Below are 17,466 nucleotides of genomic sequence, written 5' to 3'. Positions count from 1 at the left end.
ACTGCCAAGTCCACCACTAAACCACGTCCCTAAGTGCCACATCTTCATGGCTCGTGCCTGGGCAACCTGTGCCAGTGCCTTACCACCCTCACCACTCGCCAGTGCCAAGAATTTCTTCCTAACATCTAATCCAAACCTGCCCTCTGTCAGTTCAAAGCCATTCTCCCTTGTCCTGTCGCTCCATGCCCTTGTAAAAAGTCCCTCTCCAGCTTCCAAGATGATCAGTTCCATGAAGGCAGCAGACATCTTGGAGAAGAACCCACCTACTTGGAGTGGGGATTGTCTGTCTCATAAATACTGGGTTTTGCTTCCCACGCCCTGAGGGCAGATCTCACTTCAGTTTTCCTTTCTGGTGTCTTGAGTAGTGTTTTTCTGTTTTCCTCCTTTTCTATTTATTTTTAACCAAATGGGGGAGCGCAGTGTCAAACATGGACACAAACCAGCACAAGTCAGTAAATTCAAAGTGAAGGGTGCAGCTGCATCGCCGGCATCTGCCACGGGGCCTTTTTCGCTTCTGCTGGCGAGTGACATGTCACGGCTGACAGTTTGTCAGCCTTCACTTCCCATTCTTGTCCTTCCACTAGTTTGCATGATAATCCAGCCCTTTGCCTCTGACAAACACAGCCAGGTTTTAATTGTGTCCTCTGTAGGAGGAACACCACCAGCGTTCAGCCCGGCCTTAACTCTCCGCAGCTTCTCCCCTCATAAACCTCCTAATGTGTAATTAGGAGGGAGCTTTATGGCCAGGCTCTCCTCGTAGGCCGGAGGAGAGGGGAAGGCGGGTTTTTAAGACCCAAATAACTGACAGCTCTCCATCTCCCCCGCCGTGGGTTGTTAGTGGCTTGAGTTAGCAGAGCCAGGAGCCCTCGCCACTGACTGACAGTTTTATTTAGCATGGAGACCCTGATTAATGGCCTGTGCAGCCGGGCTGGCCCGTGGGGCCGTGCATGGCTGCGGTCGGCAGCGCCGCTCCGACACGGAATGGTCGGCACCCAGCCAGGAGGGCTGGACCTTCTTTTAGGTCAGAGGTGGTTTCACCTTCCCCTGTCATTCAGATCTTCTCCTCATGCCTGTACCTCAAGAGCAGGTGGGACGAAGGTATCAATGCCAGGAGGTGAAGATCAGACCACCCCTCAGCAGGAATAAGGACAGAGCTGGGGCTGGTGGAGCCTCGAGAGAAAGAAGCAGCAAGATAAAATTAATCTTTTTTTGAAGAGCCCTCCCTTTTCCATCACACATTCAGGTTTTTTTAAAGAGGCCGAGTGCCCAGTGAAAGGCAATGGGAAATGAAGACAGGGATTGATGTTACCAAAGGAGAAGCAAGGGCAGCCTCCCTTGAGCTGTTGCCTGGGACTGGCTGGGCCCTGCACATCTTCACATGAGTCTGGTGTTGCAAACTTTGCTTTTTTCAGTAGTTTCTATGAGTTAATACCCAGCTGATGTCCCAGCCACAGTATGTGCATCTTTCCTCCCTAAACTGAGAGGAAAATGCTGTGTGTGGTGCACTAATGATTTTCTCCTGAACTTAAAGACCAGTCTTTGCTATCACAGGTGACCTTCTAATGAATTCTCTTTCAGCTGAACTTCTAACATTTAGAGCACACCTAGTTTTGGGGGTTGGGGGGAGAGATGCAATGAATGCATTCAGTGTGTTCAATATTTAATCTTAAAGTTCACCACTGGAATAAAGTGCTTTTTTAGTTTGGATATATCTGACTGCGATGCCCATGTACAAAGAGGGGTCTGAATGTTCCAGATGGAGATAAGATGAATTAATTGAGGCCGTGGAATTAAAAATATTGTTGACCAGGACTTGGGAAGCCACATACTATGCTGTGCATAACATTGGCTTGGGGTCAGCAGTGTGGAAGATGTAGGACATCCCTTCTCCCAGGCTGCCACCTTGCAGACTTCTGACCACTGTAGCTGCATCAGCACTTTTCTGGGATCCCAAGGATAACAAGCTGGGTCCCATTTAAAGTCAAAGGGGGGTGGGCCAGAGAATACACGGCCACCAGCTGGAGCATCTCTGAGTCCCTGTGAGACAGAAATCCCTCTGAAGAAACATCACCAGGATCCTTTGCTGCCCCACAGGATCACCACCATAGCCAAAGGGACAGAGATGTGGAAATGCAACACTGACTTCTCAAGGGTAGTTTTCTCAACTTACTGTGAGCTTCACAGAGTGGTTAAATGTACATGTCTTGGTCTGTTGGATTTTCTGCACTGTGCACCCTGATAGGTTTGAGAAAATGAGTGAGAAAGTGCATGTCTGAACAGTTGTGTTTGTTGTAATGAGTGCTGAACATTCATTTTTATTGTTGCTTTTCTTCTCCCATTTAAGTGGCTTTCAATGCAAACAAATTGCTTTTCAGACAATTCACAATGGGCTCAAATTCTCTTATTGCTGTTTACAAATGTGTTTATGAAAGCTTAGGCAATTCTAGCAATTATGGCAATATTTTATAGTCGTGAGATGCATCTCCCTAGTATCGGTGGTTGCAACAATCCAACTTTGAAAATGCATCCCTTACTTCACCCTCTTCAGAGAAACTAAATCCCAAGCTCCCTTTTTATTACACTGTAACTTTACATGGTAGAAATAATCTCGGCTTCTATTGCCCTGTAAAAGGGAAGTCAATATTTTATCTCTTGTTTTATAGCCATTGTAATACCCAGCTAATACATAACAATGGTACATTATGATAACTTCATTATACTCTGATCATGCTGGTGAATAATGTATTGGTCTGAATTTTAAGCATGGCAGGAAAATTACCTATTTTTATTGTTCTTTGTTTTTTTCTCAAATGCAGCTGGAACAATAACATTTCAGCCTGCTTTTTGCATCCACTGAGACTGCCAATCCTCATGACCAGAAAAGAAGTAGTCTGGGGGTTGTTAGTCTTTGTGTGTGTCTCTAGACATGCAGCACGGTGCAAATTACTGAGCCAATACTTACTGATGCCAGAGTTAAAACATTCACATGGAAATGCACCTGCAGTGTTAATCAGTCCATCTTTGCTGCTATTCCCTGTTGCACAGGAGTAGGCTAAGGGCCAAATTTTGCTCTGTTACACCAGCACAGTTCTGGCATCGCTGCAGTGATTCCAATTAGTTTACACTCAGGTGAAGGCAAAGCAAATGAGAACAGATTCCTGCCTTACACTGCAGCAGTGGAACAAGTTGCTGAGGATAGTGCTGCTGGCTCCTGCTTTATTGTTACCTTCATAACACCTCAAGCTACAGAAGTCCTGCTGCTGCTCGAATCTCACAGTGCAGAGGACTGTCTTTCAAAGCAGGCAGACCCTGCGCTGGAGTCGTATCTATGCAGAGGTTATCATCCTATTCCCATAGCTGGGGGACATGCAGAGAAAAACAGACATTGCTGGAACAGCTTTGATAACTGAAAGTAAGAGCCCAATGGGATGCTTGTGAGGTCAGGTCTGTAAGAGCTACGCTGGCGTTTGGCCCCACGCATAGACAGCGACTCCGTTTCCTCAGCGAAAGTGCTGGGCACAAGTTGTTACTGGAAGGCAGTTTGGTTAGATTAATGTTTGATTCCTGCCCTCAAAATTATGGAGTGACATTTTTAATTATAGTTGGATTTGTTCTTACTGGTACCAGCATCCATCTTGTTGAAAGTCTGTTCCATTGTAGTCAAGTGAGTAGAAGGTTGCGGGAATGGATCAGGGATGGGAATGGTGCCTGGTCTGGATGTGCGTCAGGATCGAAGTTATTAAGGCTGTTGAGAACGGAGATCAACCTAGTGAAACACTCCCATCAGAATGGCATTGTGCTTCTAACAACTTTGAGGGATTTATAATACAAAGAAAAACCTCATTCCTGTTTAAAAATGTACAGCACATAGTGCAGCTCCAGCAGGCTCACTCTGCAGGCTGTGCCATGAGGAGAACATAACACTATTGATATCGTGGAGCAAGCAGCACTCCAGTGACACCAGTCCCTCGGGCACCAGTTTACAAAAACTTCCCAAAACTTCCATTAGTGCAAGCCTCACCTCTGCGCTTCCATAGCGAGGCCATTTTTGCAGTGTAAGAAGTAGGCAAAACCTTTGTGATCAGGACTCGCTAATGCAGCAGCTGCTTTGGGTTTACCTGCACTGCAAAATGCCAGGCGTGCTGATGAGTGGCCTTACCTCCTGATCAGGAGGGGCCCAGATGGCTGGGCAGCTGCTCTGGCCAGCTCAGGTCACTGTGGGTGCTGCTGCTGATTTTAGAGGAGATCTCTTCCATCTGGGCTGTGATAAGACCCCATCATGAATAAATGCATTTACAGATGGGGCCTTGCAGGGCACTCTGACATTTGTGTGCATCACAGAGCAGCCTTCAGGTGAGTATGTCCACTGCCTGCAGTTCCATCACACAATTGATGACACCCTCTTCCAGCGAGCAGGAGGAAGTGCCAGGTCACACAGCTCATGCCATTTCTCTCCTTACTGCTTTCCTAGATGAAGGACTCTGGGATATGTTTGTGAAGGACATCCCTCGCAGTGCCACCTCCTACACAGTCGGCCTGGACAAACTCAGACAGGGTGTCACCTATGAATTTCGGGTGGTGGCTGTCAACGAATTTGGCTATGGAGAGCCAAGTGTTCCCTCCGTGGCAGTATCAGGTAATCATGGATTTTTTTAAAAAAGTATCTTTTTCAGTGGAATTTTTTGAGGTTGGGAGAGAAAAGGGGAAAAAAGAAACAACCCAGATCCTCCAGTTGCAACAGATAACAAGGGCAGCGTGTTTTCACTTGTTTCAGGATAAAAGTGGAGTAATGTGGTGGTGAGTCAAGGTTTGTAATTACAGTATGCTTTACTCTCAAGAGGAAAAACGCATGTGTGCCATTTTTAAGATTGACAAAGAAGCTACTCAGAGTGTTCATCTGTAAGATCTCTTGTCATAAGACTAATTTACACAGTCTAGAATTTGTTTACTTTTTCTCCATTCCTAGTCTGTTGTGTTGTTTGCTCTGCTTTCTTCTTTTTTTTCCCCAAGATTCTGGGATAAACATTTTCTATGTAATTTTCTCAAAAACATGAAGGAGTAGTTTCACAAAATTATTCCTGATAATCCTCTGTGCTGGCAGTTCCAGTCCAATGTGATGCCTCCAGTCATCCTTCATCAGAACAGCTCATTGGTGATGCTTTTGGGCTCTTCCCACCCTTCCTGCCCTCTTGTGTTTATTCCCAGTAAACAGGGCTATGGCCTAAACATGCTTCCAAAATCCCTGTGAGCAGCCCAGAATTCTGGTTTTCTGAAAGAACTTCAATACCTGGAAAAGCAAATTCCCCTCAGCTTGCCAGGGCTGGGCAGCTGGAGTTCAGTGGCCTGTGGTGAGGTGGGAGACCTTGCTCTGGGGACAGCTTTGCTGGGTCTCCTCTCACCCTCCCAGCTGTGCTCCAGGTTGCTTTTGAGCAGCAGGTTTCACCCTTACTGTGTCAGCAAAGACAGGGGGAATAAAAGAACCTGATAAAGCGGCTTTGTGATTCAAAATTCTGGAGAGTCCTGAGAACCTGGCAATGCTCCAGTATCTGGAGTGGCTTTTATCTCTTTGCTGCTCCAGTGAAAAGCATAAACACCATTCAAGAGCTACCCAGAAGGCAGGAGCAGCAAACGCTGCTATTGCCATCGTGGCTGCGTTTGTCCTGACACAATTAACCACTTAGCCCAGGAGAGCTTCCATGGATTTCAGTGTGAGTGCTACCCCAGCTTTTCTTCTTCAGGACAAGGGCATGGACAACCCACTTCAAACACCACGAGTCAGTGTTTTTCCTATCTGTGGTTTTGCAGAGGCTGTAACACAATGTAAAGGATCAGCAATCATGTCAGTCTTTCCTTTCCTGGAAGACATTATTCCCTCTGAAGCTGGGCATGCAGCTCCTTGTGATGCTTTCTATAAATAAACTGCTTGTTTGTAAGTTCTCCACTTGAACAGAACTATTTAATTCACCTCCTTTTGATGCTTCAGTGTTCCTCTCAAATTGCTGCATGAAAGTAAGAGGCTTCTGTTGAGATTCACAGTCATAAAAGTATAAAGCATTTTAGGCTGACCACTTCAGCTGGCACAGGGAGGTATAAATTGCCCTGAATCTGCTCAGCCCAGCATGGCTTGTGCAGTTTGCCTTTAGGATTTTATTGGCCTGGACTGGCCTCCTAGTGAAGAAGAAAAAGGGGCTGCTTTTCCCTGCTGTAGAATACCCAGTGATCTGGAACAAATTTAAGCTCATATTGTCAGGCTAACAACAGTCTTGTATGCAGATCCAGGCTCAGGACAGTCAGGGAAAGAGAGTGCCTGGGTTTGGTGCTATGAGGGGTTGATGTTAGTCTCCTGGCATTGCCCATTCCTGCCAGGTGGTGTTCCACCTTCTGGACTGCAGGGGAATTATATACAACTGCTGGCTCATGCTCCAGCAGCTGCATTTTTTTCCCAAAGCTGAGGGAGCTCAAGAGAAGACAAAGAGAATGTCACCGCAAGAAAATAACAATACTTATTACTTTAAACCAAGATTGGCAAGATAAATCCAGAAAGGGGAAGTTAGTATCATTTTGTGTCTTAAATTGAGGTCAAATGGGGTGAAATGACCTGAGATTGCACAAAGTCCAGGCAACTGAATTGATACCCATGTGCTGCACATCAGGCTTGGCTGAGCGGATGGGAGGTGATAAAGAGCAGCAGTGAATGCTGGAAGTTGGAGTTGAGGGAGGTACTGAAAGACACTGAACCAAGTGTACTTTTTTGCCTGTCACTGGCTATATTTTTCAAACAGCTGCTGAGCAGCATTTTGGCAAGGCAAGCCTCTTGAAAATTTGACTAATCATGGGTCGTGACAGATGTATTAGTGGTTCCTTTGACCCAGGGAGTACTAAGCATAACATAGTAGTCAAGACATGTAGGTGTGCAGAGCCATGGGAAGAAACCTGCCTCTCTTCTCTTGGTGATAACTTCTTAGCTAAGGGATCCTGGAGTCCTGCTCCAGGTGTGTGAAAGGTGCTTGTAGAGATGGAACAGGTTGCCCAGAGAAGTTGTGGCTGCCCCATCCCTGGAAATGTTCAAGGCCAGGTTGGACAGGGCTTGGAGCAACCTGGGATAGGTGGAAGGTGCCCCTGCCCATGGCAGGGGGATGGAACTGGATGATCTTTACGGTCCCTTCCAGTCTAAAGCATTCTGTGATTCTGTGTTGGAGTTGTGATATACTCCTGTTCTCTGCCATCTCAGAAGTGTCAGAAAGGCCCTCAAAAGTGCCCAGTAGACTATGTGACATCCTTTGAACACCTCTTTCTCCTGAGCACCGTTATCAATGCATTGTTCACTGTGGGGAGGAAGAGAAAATTTTGAAGGGGCATAAAGAGGAAACGTAATTTGTTTTTTGCTCTTTCAGCACAAACAGAAGCCCCTTTCTACGAAGAGTGGTGGTTTCTGCTGGTGATGGCTCTCTCAAGCCTGATCCTCATCCTCCTGGTGGTGTTTGCATTGGTCCTGCATGGCCAGAGCAAGAAGTACAAGAACTGCAATGGAGGTAAGGCATCATCTCCACGCTGTGCACACACTCTCAAGACTTGTGAGAATCGGAAATATCTTCCCTTTGAACCCCTGATTTCATCAGCATGGACTGTCTCTATTTTGTTTGGCAGAAGACTCAGATCTTTTTGCTATCTGATTTGGTAGAAATGGCTTTTCCCCATAATCACCACTGGATCAGGGGTTGGATACTCACCAGCCATGGGCTCAGACAGGACAGCATCTGGAAGTCCCAGGGACTGTAGCAAAAGCCAAGGACTCTGGGTCAAACACATGGCAAAAGACCACAAATAAGGAATCAGCTGAGACTTTGTTTAGCTTTGTCATCATTCCCTAATAGATGGGGAGAAGGATAAAGATTCTGCTTTTCTATGGCTGCACCCAGTGCAGATATTCTAGATCTGTGTGTGTGAGGACTGTATCACAATTCCTGTATATTTAGAGTGCCCTGCATTCACATTCCTTCCCTAAGCCAAGCTGCATTTCCTGGGCTGGGGTCCAAGAAGCCAGGAGGTGTCTTGGTTAGACCTGTTAGACTTTAACACAAAATAAGCATCAAGCTTTGAATTTTCCTTTAGTTATGATTTTTACAGGTCTCCTTTCTTGAAAGGAAACAGGAGCTACCTGCTCTATAACAGGAATGTTAAATAGTCCCCTTTCAAAAAGCCTAGTTCTTGAGCTCTGAAAATTGTTTTTACCTTTTCTTCTCCCTACATGATAAAGTCCTGGAAGGGTTGTTCACATGTGTATTTCTCTGATAGGCTCCTCCACCTGCAGCAAGAATTGCTCTGGTGCCAGGAGGTGCCAGAAAAGGCACGTTAATGAGTAGGATCGGGTGGATGGGTCTTTGCACTACCTGTTCTTAGGGATTAATGTAATGAAGTCTTCCAGGCAGTATTTAGTAATTCAGTCCCCAAGTGAAGATCTTCTCTTTCTTTGTAATTCACTTCTAACAAGTGTTAGAAAATCAGATTTCAGTCCCCTGAGATATGAGATGTATGAATACCGTGGCATTTTACCGAGTTAATACTATTACATATTTGTATGCACAGCTCATAGGAAATCTCTCATCTTCTTAGTTTTGCTCTGTGTTTGGGGGACAGACATGAAAAGACGGGTCTGACCTGTACTGTCAGAAATCCGTGTTCACAGAGTTTTAATGCAGCACTGAAATTGGAGCCGAGGATAAAGCACCTGCTTGCTGCACAGTGGCAGCTTGTACCCAGCCCTTCTCCCTGGGACACGGGCTGAGCTCACACCTTTGGGATTACTGAGAAGGAACATGAGAGGGAACAAGCTCCTGCTGTATTTGATCACAGGAAATAATATACTTGGCTGTATTTTCCTTCTTCTTCCCATCCCCTGTCCTTGTTCCTGCCTTACACTGTCCACTGATTTCTCACATCTGTGTCTTATCCTTATTACAGCTTTGACATCTTTTTCACATTTGCTATCCACTTGCCCTTTTCTTGCTTTCTTTCCTGCCTTTTCTTTTTCTCTTTTCCTTTTCCCTTTTTTCTGTCTTTTTTAGTTTTACTTTCTCTTGTTTTGTTTCAGTCAGCATGAATGGGATTCACAGCACCTGATCTAGGACATCTTCAGTGGCCACCCAAATTAGTCACTTGGTTTCTATTTATAGTCAAAAGACACGAATAAGCACTTTTGGAGCACAGTTTATCTGTGCTATTTTACCTACCTCTGAATGAAATGCATCCATCCATTCATAAATCCTATTTATTCCCCTCTTTTGGCTCCCTCTCCCTCCTTCACACTCCTGATACACTCCTTTCCTTCACTCTGTTCTTAGCTGCCAGTAAGAAAGGTGAAAAGAATTTCAAATAATTAAAACAGAAAGGACAAGTTAGCTTCTGCAGTTCTATTTGGGGGGAAAGTGCCTTTGTTTCAGCTGAATCTTCCATTGCCTGGCTCTAGGTAAAACCATCTCCAATGTAGAAGAGTCAGTCACCCTGGATAACGGAGGCTTCACTGCTCTGGAGCTCAACAGCAGACACCTGAACATCAAGAGCACCTTCTCAAAGAAAAATGGAACCAGGTAAGAAGCTGGGAATGCCATGCTTTTGGAAATGGCTTTTTATGTAGCTTCAAGCAACTGTTAAATAGGCAAAGGGGAGAGACTGTTATCTGGAGAATCTAAGGAGGACTAATGCCCAAGTCTCTGCCTCAGGCTGTGATTCTGGCTTCTAAGCATGATTTAATTGTGTCATTCCAGAGAAATGACAGCATCCCATACACTCAGTGTTGCATTTCCTAGGTCTCCTCCTCGCCCAAGCCCGGGGGGGCTGCACTACTCTGATGAGGACATCTGCAACAAGTACAATGGAGCTGTGCTGACCGAGGGCTTGGGCCTCAACGAGAAGCCCTTAGAAGTGTCGGAGTCAGAGGTAAGGATTTCCCTTTGCCTCACCAAGTATTGCCCAGTCACTGCAGATAACCCTGCTGAATCCTGGCAAGTCTTTGAAGTCCCAGTCCCAGACCTGCACCATACTGGGTGGTCACTGTCTGCCTGTCTTAGGGCCTTTAAAATGTCCACCGGGCTGTTTTCATCACAAAAAAATTAAATTAAAATTAAAATATCTAAGGAAAGAATAACAAGCAGGACCCGGCCAGGGCAGATTCCAAATCTGGCCTTAACAGATATTCAGTTTTCCAGGGTCAGGTAGAAAGATAAGTGCAGTCAGTCAGACTGTGTATGCTGACCTCTCTGGAAGGGACTGAACATCCTCTTCTGCCTGTGGGCTGCAAACTTGGAGCACTTTTGGGAAAAGGCATAGACACTGCAAAATAACCAGCTACTGTCTGGATGAGGTTAAAGGTGAGATGAGTTTTGGATTGTTGCACTGACTGAAGTAGGAGCTGTGGTTTAAAGTTCACAGTGCCTGTTTTATAGAAGCTACAGCAAACCTCATGATTCAGAAGAGCAGTCTGAGCTGTGATAACCACTGCCTCAGTGACAGGGGGAGTCAGTGGGGAATGAGTAACTTGCCAGGGAGCACATGGCCCCATGGCTGTGAGAACCCAGCATCCAGCTTTCTGGACACCCCAGCCTTATGCTCAGGTTGCCTTTAGACTCTGTTCTCCCAGGAAGGCGGGTGCGTGCCAGCATTATCCATCTGGCTGTGCTCCCTCTTTGTCCCATATTCCCTGGAAGAAGGAACAAAATGCTTCTTGTCTGTGAAAGTCCAACAGTGGCCAGGGGTGAATAGACAGACTTCAAAGGATATCCAGAAAGGTAAATCTGTCTCTAAAATCACACGTTGTCAGCTGAGATCCTGACGAATCTGAACTGACAGCGCAAGAAGCGAGCAGTGGGCCAAACCACTCCAAACGTGACCCTTCTAGCAAGAATAAATCAAGAGCAGCAAGTAGTGAAAGAAGATGACAGTTTTCATCTGTAGTTTTTCTGCACCTGCAGCTACAGCTGCTTTTCCTGGCTACCTAGCTCTCACCTCCTGCTAATTACCACAGACAGCCTGCTGCTTTGTGCTGCCCTGTGGCCGACCCGTCATGAAGGCAGCTTTCCTTGGTGGAGCTCAAGCTGCTGTCTCTGCAATGCACAAGCATTACCCTCCAGATTAAACCCATAGAGCTTTGGTCATGTCACTGTAACAGCCCAGCATTAAACCTGTCATTAAAACAGTTTGCTGAGCATGGTCGTGAATTTAGCACCGGCACCTTTTGACATTAATTTCAATGTCCCATGTGGTATTTCCTGGTAATGTGCAAAAGTCTCCTTGCAGGGTGTCATTATGCCTCCTATGTGCACTGTTTGTACAGCAGAGAAGGAAGTGATTTGGGTGGTTTTCTTCTCAGGCTATTATTAATATTGTTTATTTACTGTGAGTTGCTGTTGAGCCTGAAGGTCTCAGTTGAGACTCTGGTGGTTTTTTGAATCTGGGTGTGCATGTGAGTATGTGCACAAAATATGCCTCCTGTTTTTCCTTGGGGCTTAGATATGCAGCCTGTCTGTATAATGTCTTTGATGCTGGTTTTTTTTGTGGTGGGGAGTGCTTTTAGTCATGAAATGTTAATATGCTCCCAGTAGAGGTAGCAATAGGAGATGCTGCCTTTTGATCAGCCTGAAAATGCTGTTTATATTGGTGGGTACAGACAGGAGGTGAGGCTGGGTTGGGGCAGAGGTGGGTACAGATGATTGACCACTCTCTTTTCAAGTGTTCCTGTACCTATTAGCTCTTCCTGTTTGTCTTTTATTTTCTTTTTGTTTCTGTTCTCAAAGGAGATCGTAACAGACAAGCTCTGGTTTCTGAGAGTTCCAGAATTTCCATCTCTCCTAGCAGGCAGAAATGTTTGCCTTTATATGAAGAGTTAAAGATAATCTTTTTATATAAGAGCTCTACCTAGTTTTGGTCCTCTGCAACAAAGGGTGCTGATGCTGTTTTCTTCTAAAACATCTGTGCATGGTTCTCAAATTCCACTTAATATGATGCACATAAGGGCAGGCAGGCAGGGCCAAAAACTGTGCTTTTGCTTTCAATCCACATGTCATCGTGTTACTGCTTAGTCTTACGCCTTTTGCCTGAGGTGTCAAGAATTTTTATGGAAAAGAAAAAAGTTCACTGGCTTCAAGTCACATGGGGTTTACTGAACATGAAGAAGTCTGTGAGAAACTCTTAGTCTGACTGACTGCACTTAAAACACAGCTGCCTAGGAGCGTTCCTCTGAGCTCCCTCCTGAAGAGGAGAGCCAGAGAGAAACATTGAGGAAATCAAGTAGGACTCTTAATATTCATAAATCAAGTGGTTAACTTACTCCATGTCATGAAAGCCAAGCACCAGTACTGTTAATGAGGTTAAAGAAGTTTAATTGGCAGGTATGGAGCAAGAGACTGCTATGAGTGTAATTTCTAAGTGATTAATAATAATAGGCTTTTAGTTAATGAGTCAAATGGACAAGGCCCTGGACAGATAATCTGAAGAAATTTGGTGTTCACCATGTACAAAAATTTGATGATATATCTGCGATGTCATCCAGCCATGGAAGAGTAGTTTTGCAGAAGGAGAGGGGAAGGTGGTGCATGTTTGTGTGTTCTCATGTGTCCTCGTGGTCTCCCAAAAGCTGTTTCCAGGAGAAAATATTCTCGCAGGTCACACAGGTTATCAGTCAGGGCAGAATGCTGGCGATGCTCTGGTGTTCCCACTGCTCTCTGCAGTCTAAATGGCTTTTGCTTTCTCAGCTCTGTAGGAAGATATTTTAAATTTCCACTTAACACTTCACAGGGAATACGGTTTAACTTGTTTCCAGTAAAGTTCTCCAGCGATTTTGTCAAGTTGAGCACTGTGTAGAAACCAGCTGCAGGTGACATTAAATAAGCAGGGGCTCCTGTGTCCAGAGAAATCTTTTTGCATATTAGGTTATCTTGTCTCTTTTACAGCATATTCATTTCAGGTCAACCAAAAGAAACTGCTGCCATCTACATTTTTAGAAGCAATCTTATAAGATTGTTTCTTTTGCAGTCACTTTAAAAAAGTATATTTTGAACTAAGGCAGCCAACTCTGGTCGCTGACTTGCCTCTGAACAGCACTTGTGCATTTTGTGCTATCAATAATATACCTGAATAGCCTCTCATTTTCTGTACTTGTTGTTTCATAGCCATCCCTGTACCTTTGGTTGACAGTCTGTAATGTCATCGAACACCCAATCACACTCCAGCCCATGGAGGTTTCCAAGGTAACACAGCCACAGTCACATGGAAAGGAGGAAACAGAAAACAAAGCAAAAAGCCCTGCAGCATTTCTATTTACTCAATAGTTTAAAAACCACTAAAAAGTAATCCTCTAGCATAAGCTGACTGTATTGTCATGCTAAACAGGTTTATCTTGCTTCTCCTTGATTTTCATCGGGGCTGTGGAAGGGCAATTCCTTGCTGATAAAGGTAGTTATTGGAGTACTGCTTGGAGCAGACCTTAGAAGATACTTCAGAAACATGGACAGAATAGACAGTTCCTGCCTATTCTGAAGTAAACAGAGAGAAAACATTTTGTATCAACACTAACAAGGCAGGTTATCCTTTCCAGCATCAGTGCTAATGATTGTGAAAAGGCTGAAATTAGTGCAGCTATATATGTTTTATGAGACTTGCTTCTGAAAGGCACTGGCCTTATTTACACCAAATTAGTGTTTCCTTTCAGTTGGTATAATGGACTAATTAGTGGACAAATTATCAGCAGGTGGTATTGTTTTTAAATTCCTTCTTTCAGTTCATGGCACGTCCAAGTGTCACCATATTTCAAAAGGCAGCAGCCCATCTAACAGTGTTCCAAGTATTTCTCGTCTTTATTATGTTGACTTCTGGCAGTCTTGAAAGAATTTGGCTTAGGTACAGAAATTATATTAGTTTTGTGGGTGAGTGTTTTTCTGCAAGCAATGGACAGAAATCAAGTGTCTGCATCAGTACTATTATACCTATAAAGTCATGTGTCATTCTTCTGGATACAGCTTCTTTTCTGCATTTCTCCTTAGAGCTTCCAGCCTTTTAGTTGGCTTTATGTTCCTATGTGTCTCTGGGGACATCAAGAAGATCAATAAGGAGTCACTAGAAGTTTGTGGGTTTTTTCTCCTTATGCTTATTCCAGCTCAACTGAGCTGTGATCTATCTGTTCACCGGGGGGGTTGTTTTCCTGAGGGGTGGATGAAAGTGTCTGAGTCAGTGATGGTGGATTGGGAAGGAGTCAGAGGACATGACAAGGGCAGTGGCAGCCTTGTGCCTTTGATGGAGAGAGCACATCCATCATAGCCAAAGGGATTCACATCTTTAGGTGCTTCTGGTGAGTGATCCATAACCACTTGTCTCTGCTCAGTATGCAGAGACTTTTCTTCTGGATGCCCACATCATCCCCAGCTTCCCAGGCATTTACCTTTCTGTGGAGACAGAACATAATGTTTGGAGATGTAGGTTGATGCAAAGTGCAACAACTTGTTTCCTGCTGAGTACAGAGGGAACCAGGGTTTGGGGATCTTTTGGTGAAGTTGGTTTTGTCTGCAGCTGAGGACCAGCCTGCCTGAGCTCCTGCTGCCATTCCCTGCCACACTGCCACATCTGTGGTCATCAGCAGCACTCCTGCTAGAGCCCCTTACAAAAACAGACAGGGCAGTGCTGGCAGCATGTTCCCACCAGCAGTGCCAAGACTCTGGAGCTGCTCTCTGCACCCACTGGCTGTGAAGTGGTCCAAATCTGGGAATATTCCAGGAATGCTGCAAAACCCACCTGTTCAGGAAGGTCTTTGGAGGGAGCTGGGTGTCGGCTTCCCGAAGCTGGCAGCTGGTGCAAAGGAGTGTTCTAGGAGAGAGACTTGCTGAGTTCCTTCTGGAATAATTATTAAATGCTGGTAGGGCTTTGCTGTATTAGTAATTACATGTCAAAGCACCTGAATCTTGTCATTCTTAAAAATCAAACCATCCATGATTCCTAAAGAGCTGGAGCCTGGGTAATAGTGGAAGGGAAGTTTTGCAAAGCTGTAAAGAGCTGCTTTGCTCAGACTTTTGGAAATCTCTGGGAAAAATTTCTCAGCTCTGTCCATCACCTTCTGAGATGGGAAATGGGCCCGAAATAGTACTGAAGCAGCTATCTAAGCAGAGAAGGGGGATGATGGATGCTGTGCCCTTTTCAAACGATGGTTTGTAAGGCATTTGAGGATTGTTCTTCAGAGACCATTAAAAAGGAGCTTTAGAGGAGGAGAGACAAGTTGTGTGGCAGGAGGATCAAGAAGGATGTGTGTGTGCTGTGTGGTGTCATAGATCAGAACGATACCAACCTTTTGAAACTAATTGCAGCAACTAACAGTTACGAGCTGCATTTACCTGTCTCCCTTGTATGTCTTAGGCAGCTGCTACTCTGATATTTAATTACCTTTAGAATTGGCTGTGTAGATTGTTGGGGGCAAAAAAAAGGAATAAATGCTTCTGCATGCTCGAACTGGAGATTTTGAGGGAAGGCATGAGATATGGAAATGACTGGATAGATGTTAGCATGCTGTATGGGATGTGGCTGTTATTGGTGGGAACGTTAGTGGGAACAGAAGGAAAATGTGCACTTGGATACCATGGCCAAGGCTTTGCCGTGGTCTCTGTGCTCAGCAGAGATGTACAAGCCCTCTGTGATTCCTCCAGCTGCATCACAGCAGCAGCACTTCAGAGGAGGGGCAGATGCACAAAGCTTATCTGGTTACATCTCAATAGAGCTCCCGCTCGATATTGATATGAGCTTTGAAGCTCTCCAGCCACCGTGCATAAATGTTTCAGGGGTAGGATGCGCTCTGAACACAGAGCTGTGTCTGACTCATCCCAAGAAAGCAGCCCCTCCTGCCTGGCAGCTCTTCTTTTCCAGATTTTGTATTCTCTTTCTTCTGTCGCCGCTGGTTGTGCACCTTGTACCATCAATAATCAGCTGGAACATGCAGATGGAGTTGTTTGCCTGTAAAAAAAAAAAAAATCTAATTTTTGCTTAACTCCCTTTCAGTTATATAACTAATTTTCAATACCTAACAGGGTAAGCCACACCCAGAGTACTGTGCAGGTGGCCTGGTCTGGCTACCACAAGCAACAGCCCATCTGGCCAACCTAAGTGGGTTTATGTGGGAGACATTCTTGTTGTCCTTGCATCAGAAGAGAGATGCTCAATTCTAATTGCAACACTTCTGATTATTGCTCGAAGTAGTGATAGTGAGCAAAAGCTCTTGGTTTCCCTGTGGCATCTCTACACTTTCCTGCATCTTGTATCCAAATAGGAACTCCTGGCTCCTGCTGCACCATCCTGCAGTGAATTAGAAGGGATTTCTCTGCATTGTTTGTCACCAGCGTTCATCAGGGGTGATATCTAGGAGCAAAGTCTGGCTAAACCAGAGCACAGTGCTTTTCTACAGCCCAACTTGTATTACACCTGAACTTCAAACCATCCTCCCTTAACATTACACCTTTTGTCAGCTGCTGATATTAAACTTGCCTCTAATTTCTTTGAGAGTGGAACAGGACAAATAAACCATAGCTGCTAATGGCCGATTATTTAATTATATTTTTTCCTGATGCTCCAGGTCACGGACTCAGACTATGAGGACGAGTTGCCAAAGCACTCCTTTGTGAACCACTACATGAGCGACCCCACCTACTACAACTCGTGGAAGCGGCAGCAGAAAGGGGTGAAGCACCCGGCGTCCTACAGATACGAGGAGTGCACCGCCAGCGAGACAGAACCCTATTTCCAGACTGTCATCACGACACAGAGCTCAGGAGGGGTGTACACCCCCACGGGACAGCCCGCGCCCGGCTCCCGGACTCCAGTGACAGGGTTCTCCTCCTTCGTCTGAGCCGGGGCTGGGGGACACGGCCGAGCCACGGGTGACACCCGGGGGGACCCGTCGCAGGGACTGTGTGCGCGTGACCGGGGCGGTGAACTGGGGGTGACTCCTCTATCAGGGTAGAAACGGATGGGAACACACATGAGGCTGGGTTGGTGTTTCGTTTTTTTTTTTTCCTGAAGACAATCAACTCTAAAAAAAAAGAAAAAAACAACGCGGAGCTGAACGAGCTGAACGTTTGTTTTAAAAAAAAAAAGAAAAAGACAGAAAGGAATTCTGAAAAGCGATGATTTTAACCACTTGTGAATAGTAGGGGTTTTTTAACCGCTTTTTGTAACACTGCTTCAGGAAGCAGCTCCCATGCCCTTCTCTTCCCTCTTTCTTTCTCTCCCCTCCTTCTGTCCCACCGTTCCCAAACAAGCAGGTGAATTCCCTAGATGCAATGAGTGACTTCGTGATGTGATTTGAAGAGAAAACATAAAACCTTCCAGGCTCCTTTTACTTTCTTTTTCTCTACTCTTTTTTATTTCTTTTTTTTTCCTCTTTAAATTTTTCCCTTTCATCAAGGTCAAGTAGAAAAACATAGAAAAGGGACAAATTTT

At 45.2% G+C, this 17,466-nt stretch overlaps 1 protein-coding gene across 2 annotated transcripts in view; it reads left to right on the top strand.

Moving 5' to 3' along the window:
* Positions 1 to 17,120, top strand: part of SDK1 (sidekick cell adhesion molecule 1) — a 388,490-nt gene extending 371,370 nt beyond the window's left edge. For both annotated transcript variants that reach the window (XM_018067288.2, XM_018067286.2), the window contains 5 exons: positions 4,472 to 4,636; positions 7,395 to 7,532; positions 9,467 to 9,587; positions 9,807 to 9,936; positions 16,601 to 17,120. In XM_018067288.2, the coding sequence (XP_017922777.1) occupies positions 4,472 to 4,636; positions 7,395 to 7,532; positions 9,467 to 9,587; positions 9,807 to 9,936; positions 16,601 to 16,873 (827 nt within the window). In that variant the 3' untranslated portion in view covers positions 16,874 to 17,120. The remainder of the gene's footprint in view (positions 1 to 4,471; positions 4,637 to 7,394; positions 7,533 to 9,466; positions 9,588 to 9,806; positions 9,937 to 16,600) is intronic.
* Positions 17,121 to 17,466: the final 346 nt, after the last annotated feature.

Source organism: Manacus vitellinus, unplaced genomic scaffold, assembly GCF_001715985.3.
Source record: "Manacus vitellinus isolate BGI_N305 unplaced genomic scaffold, ASM171598v3 scaffold_12_pilon, whole genome shotgun sequence".
NCBI lineage: Eukaryota > Metazoa > Chordata > Aves > Passeriformes > Pipridae > Manacus > Manacus vitellinus.
The sequence above is the reverse complement of the archived record's forward strand: the minus strand, read 5'-3'. Positions and strand labels throughout refer to the sequence as shown.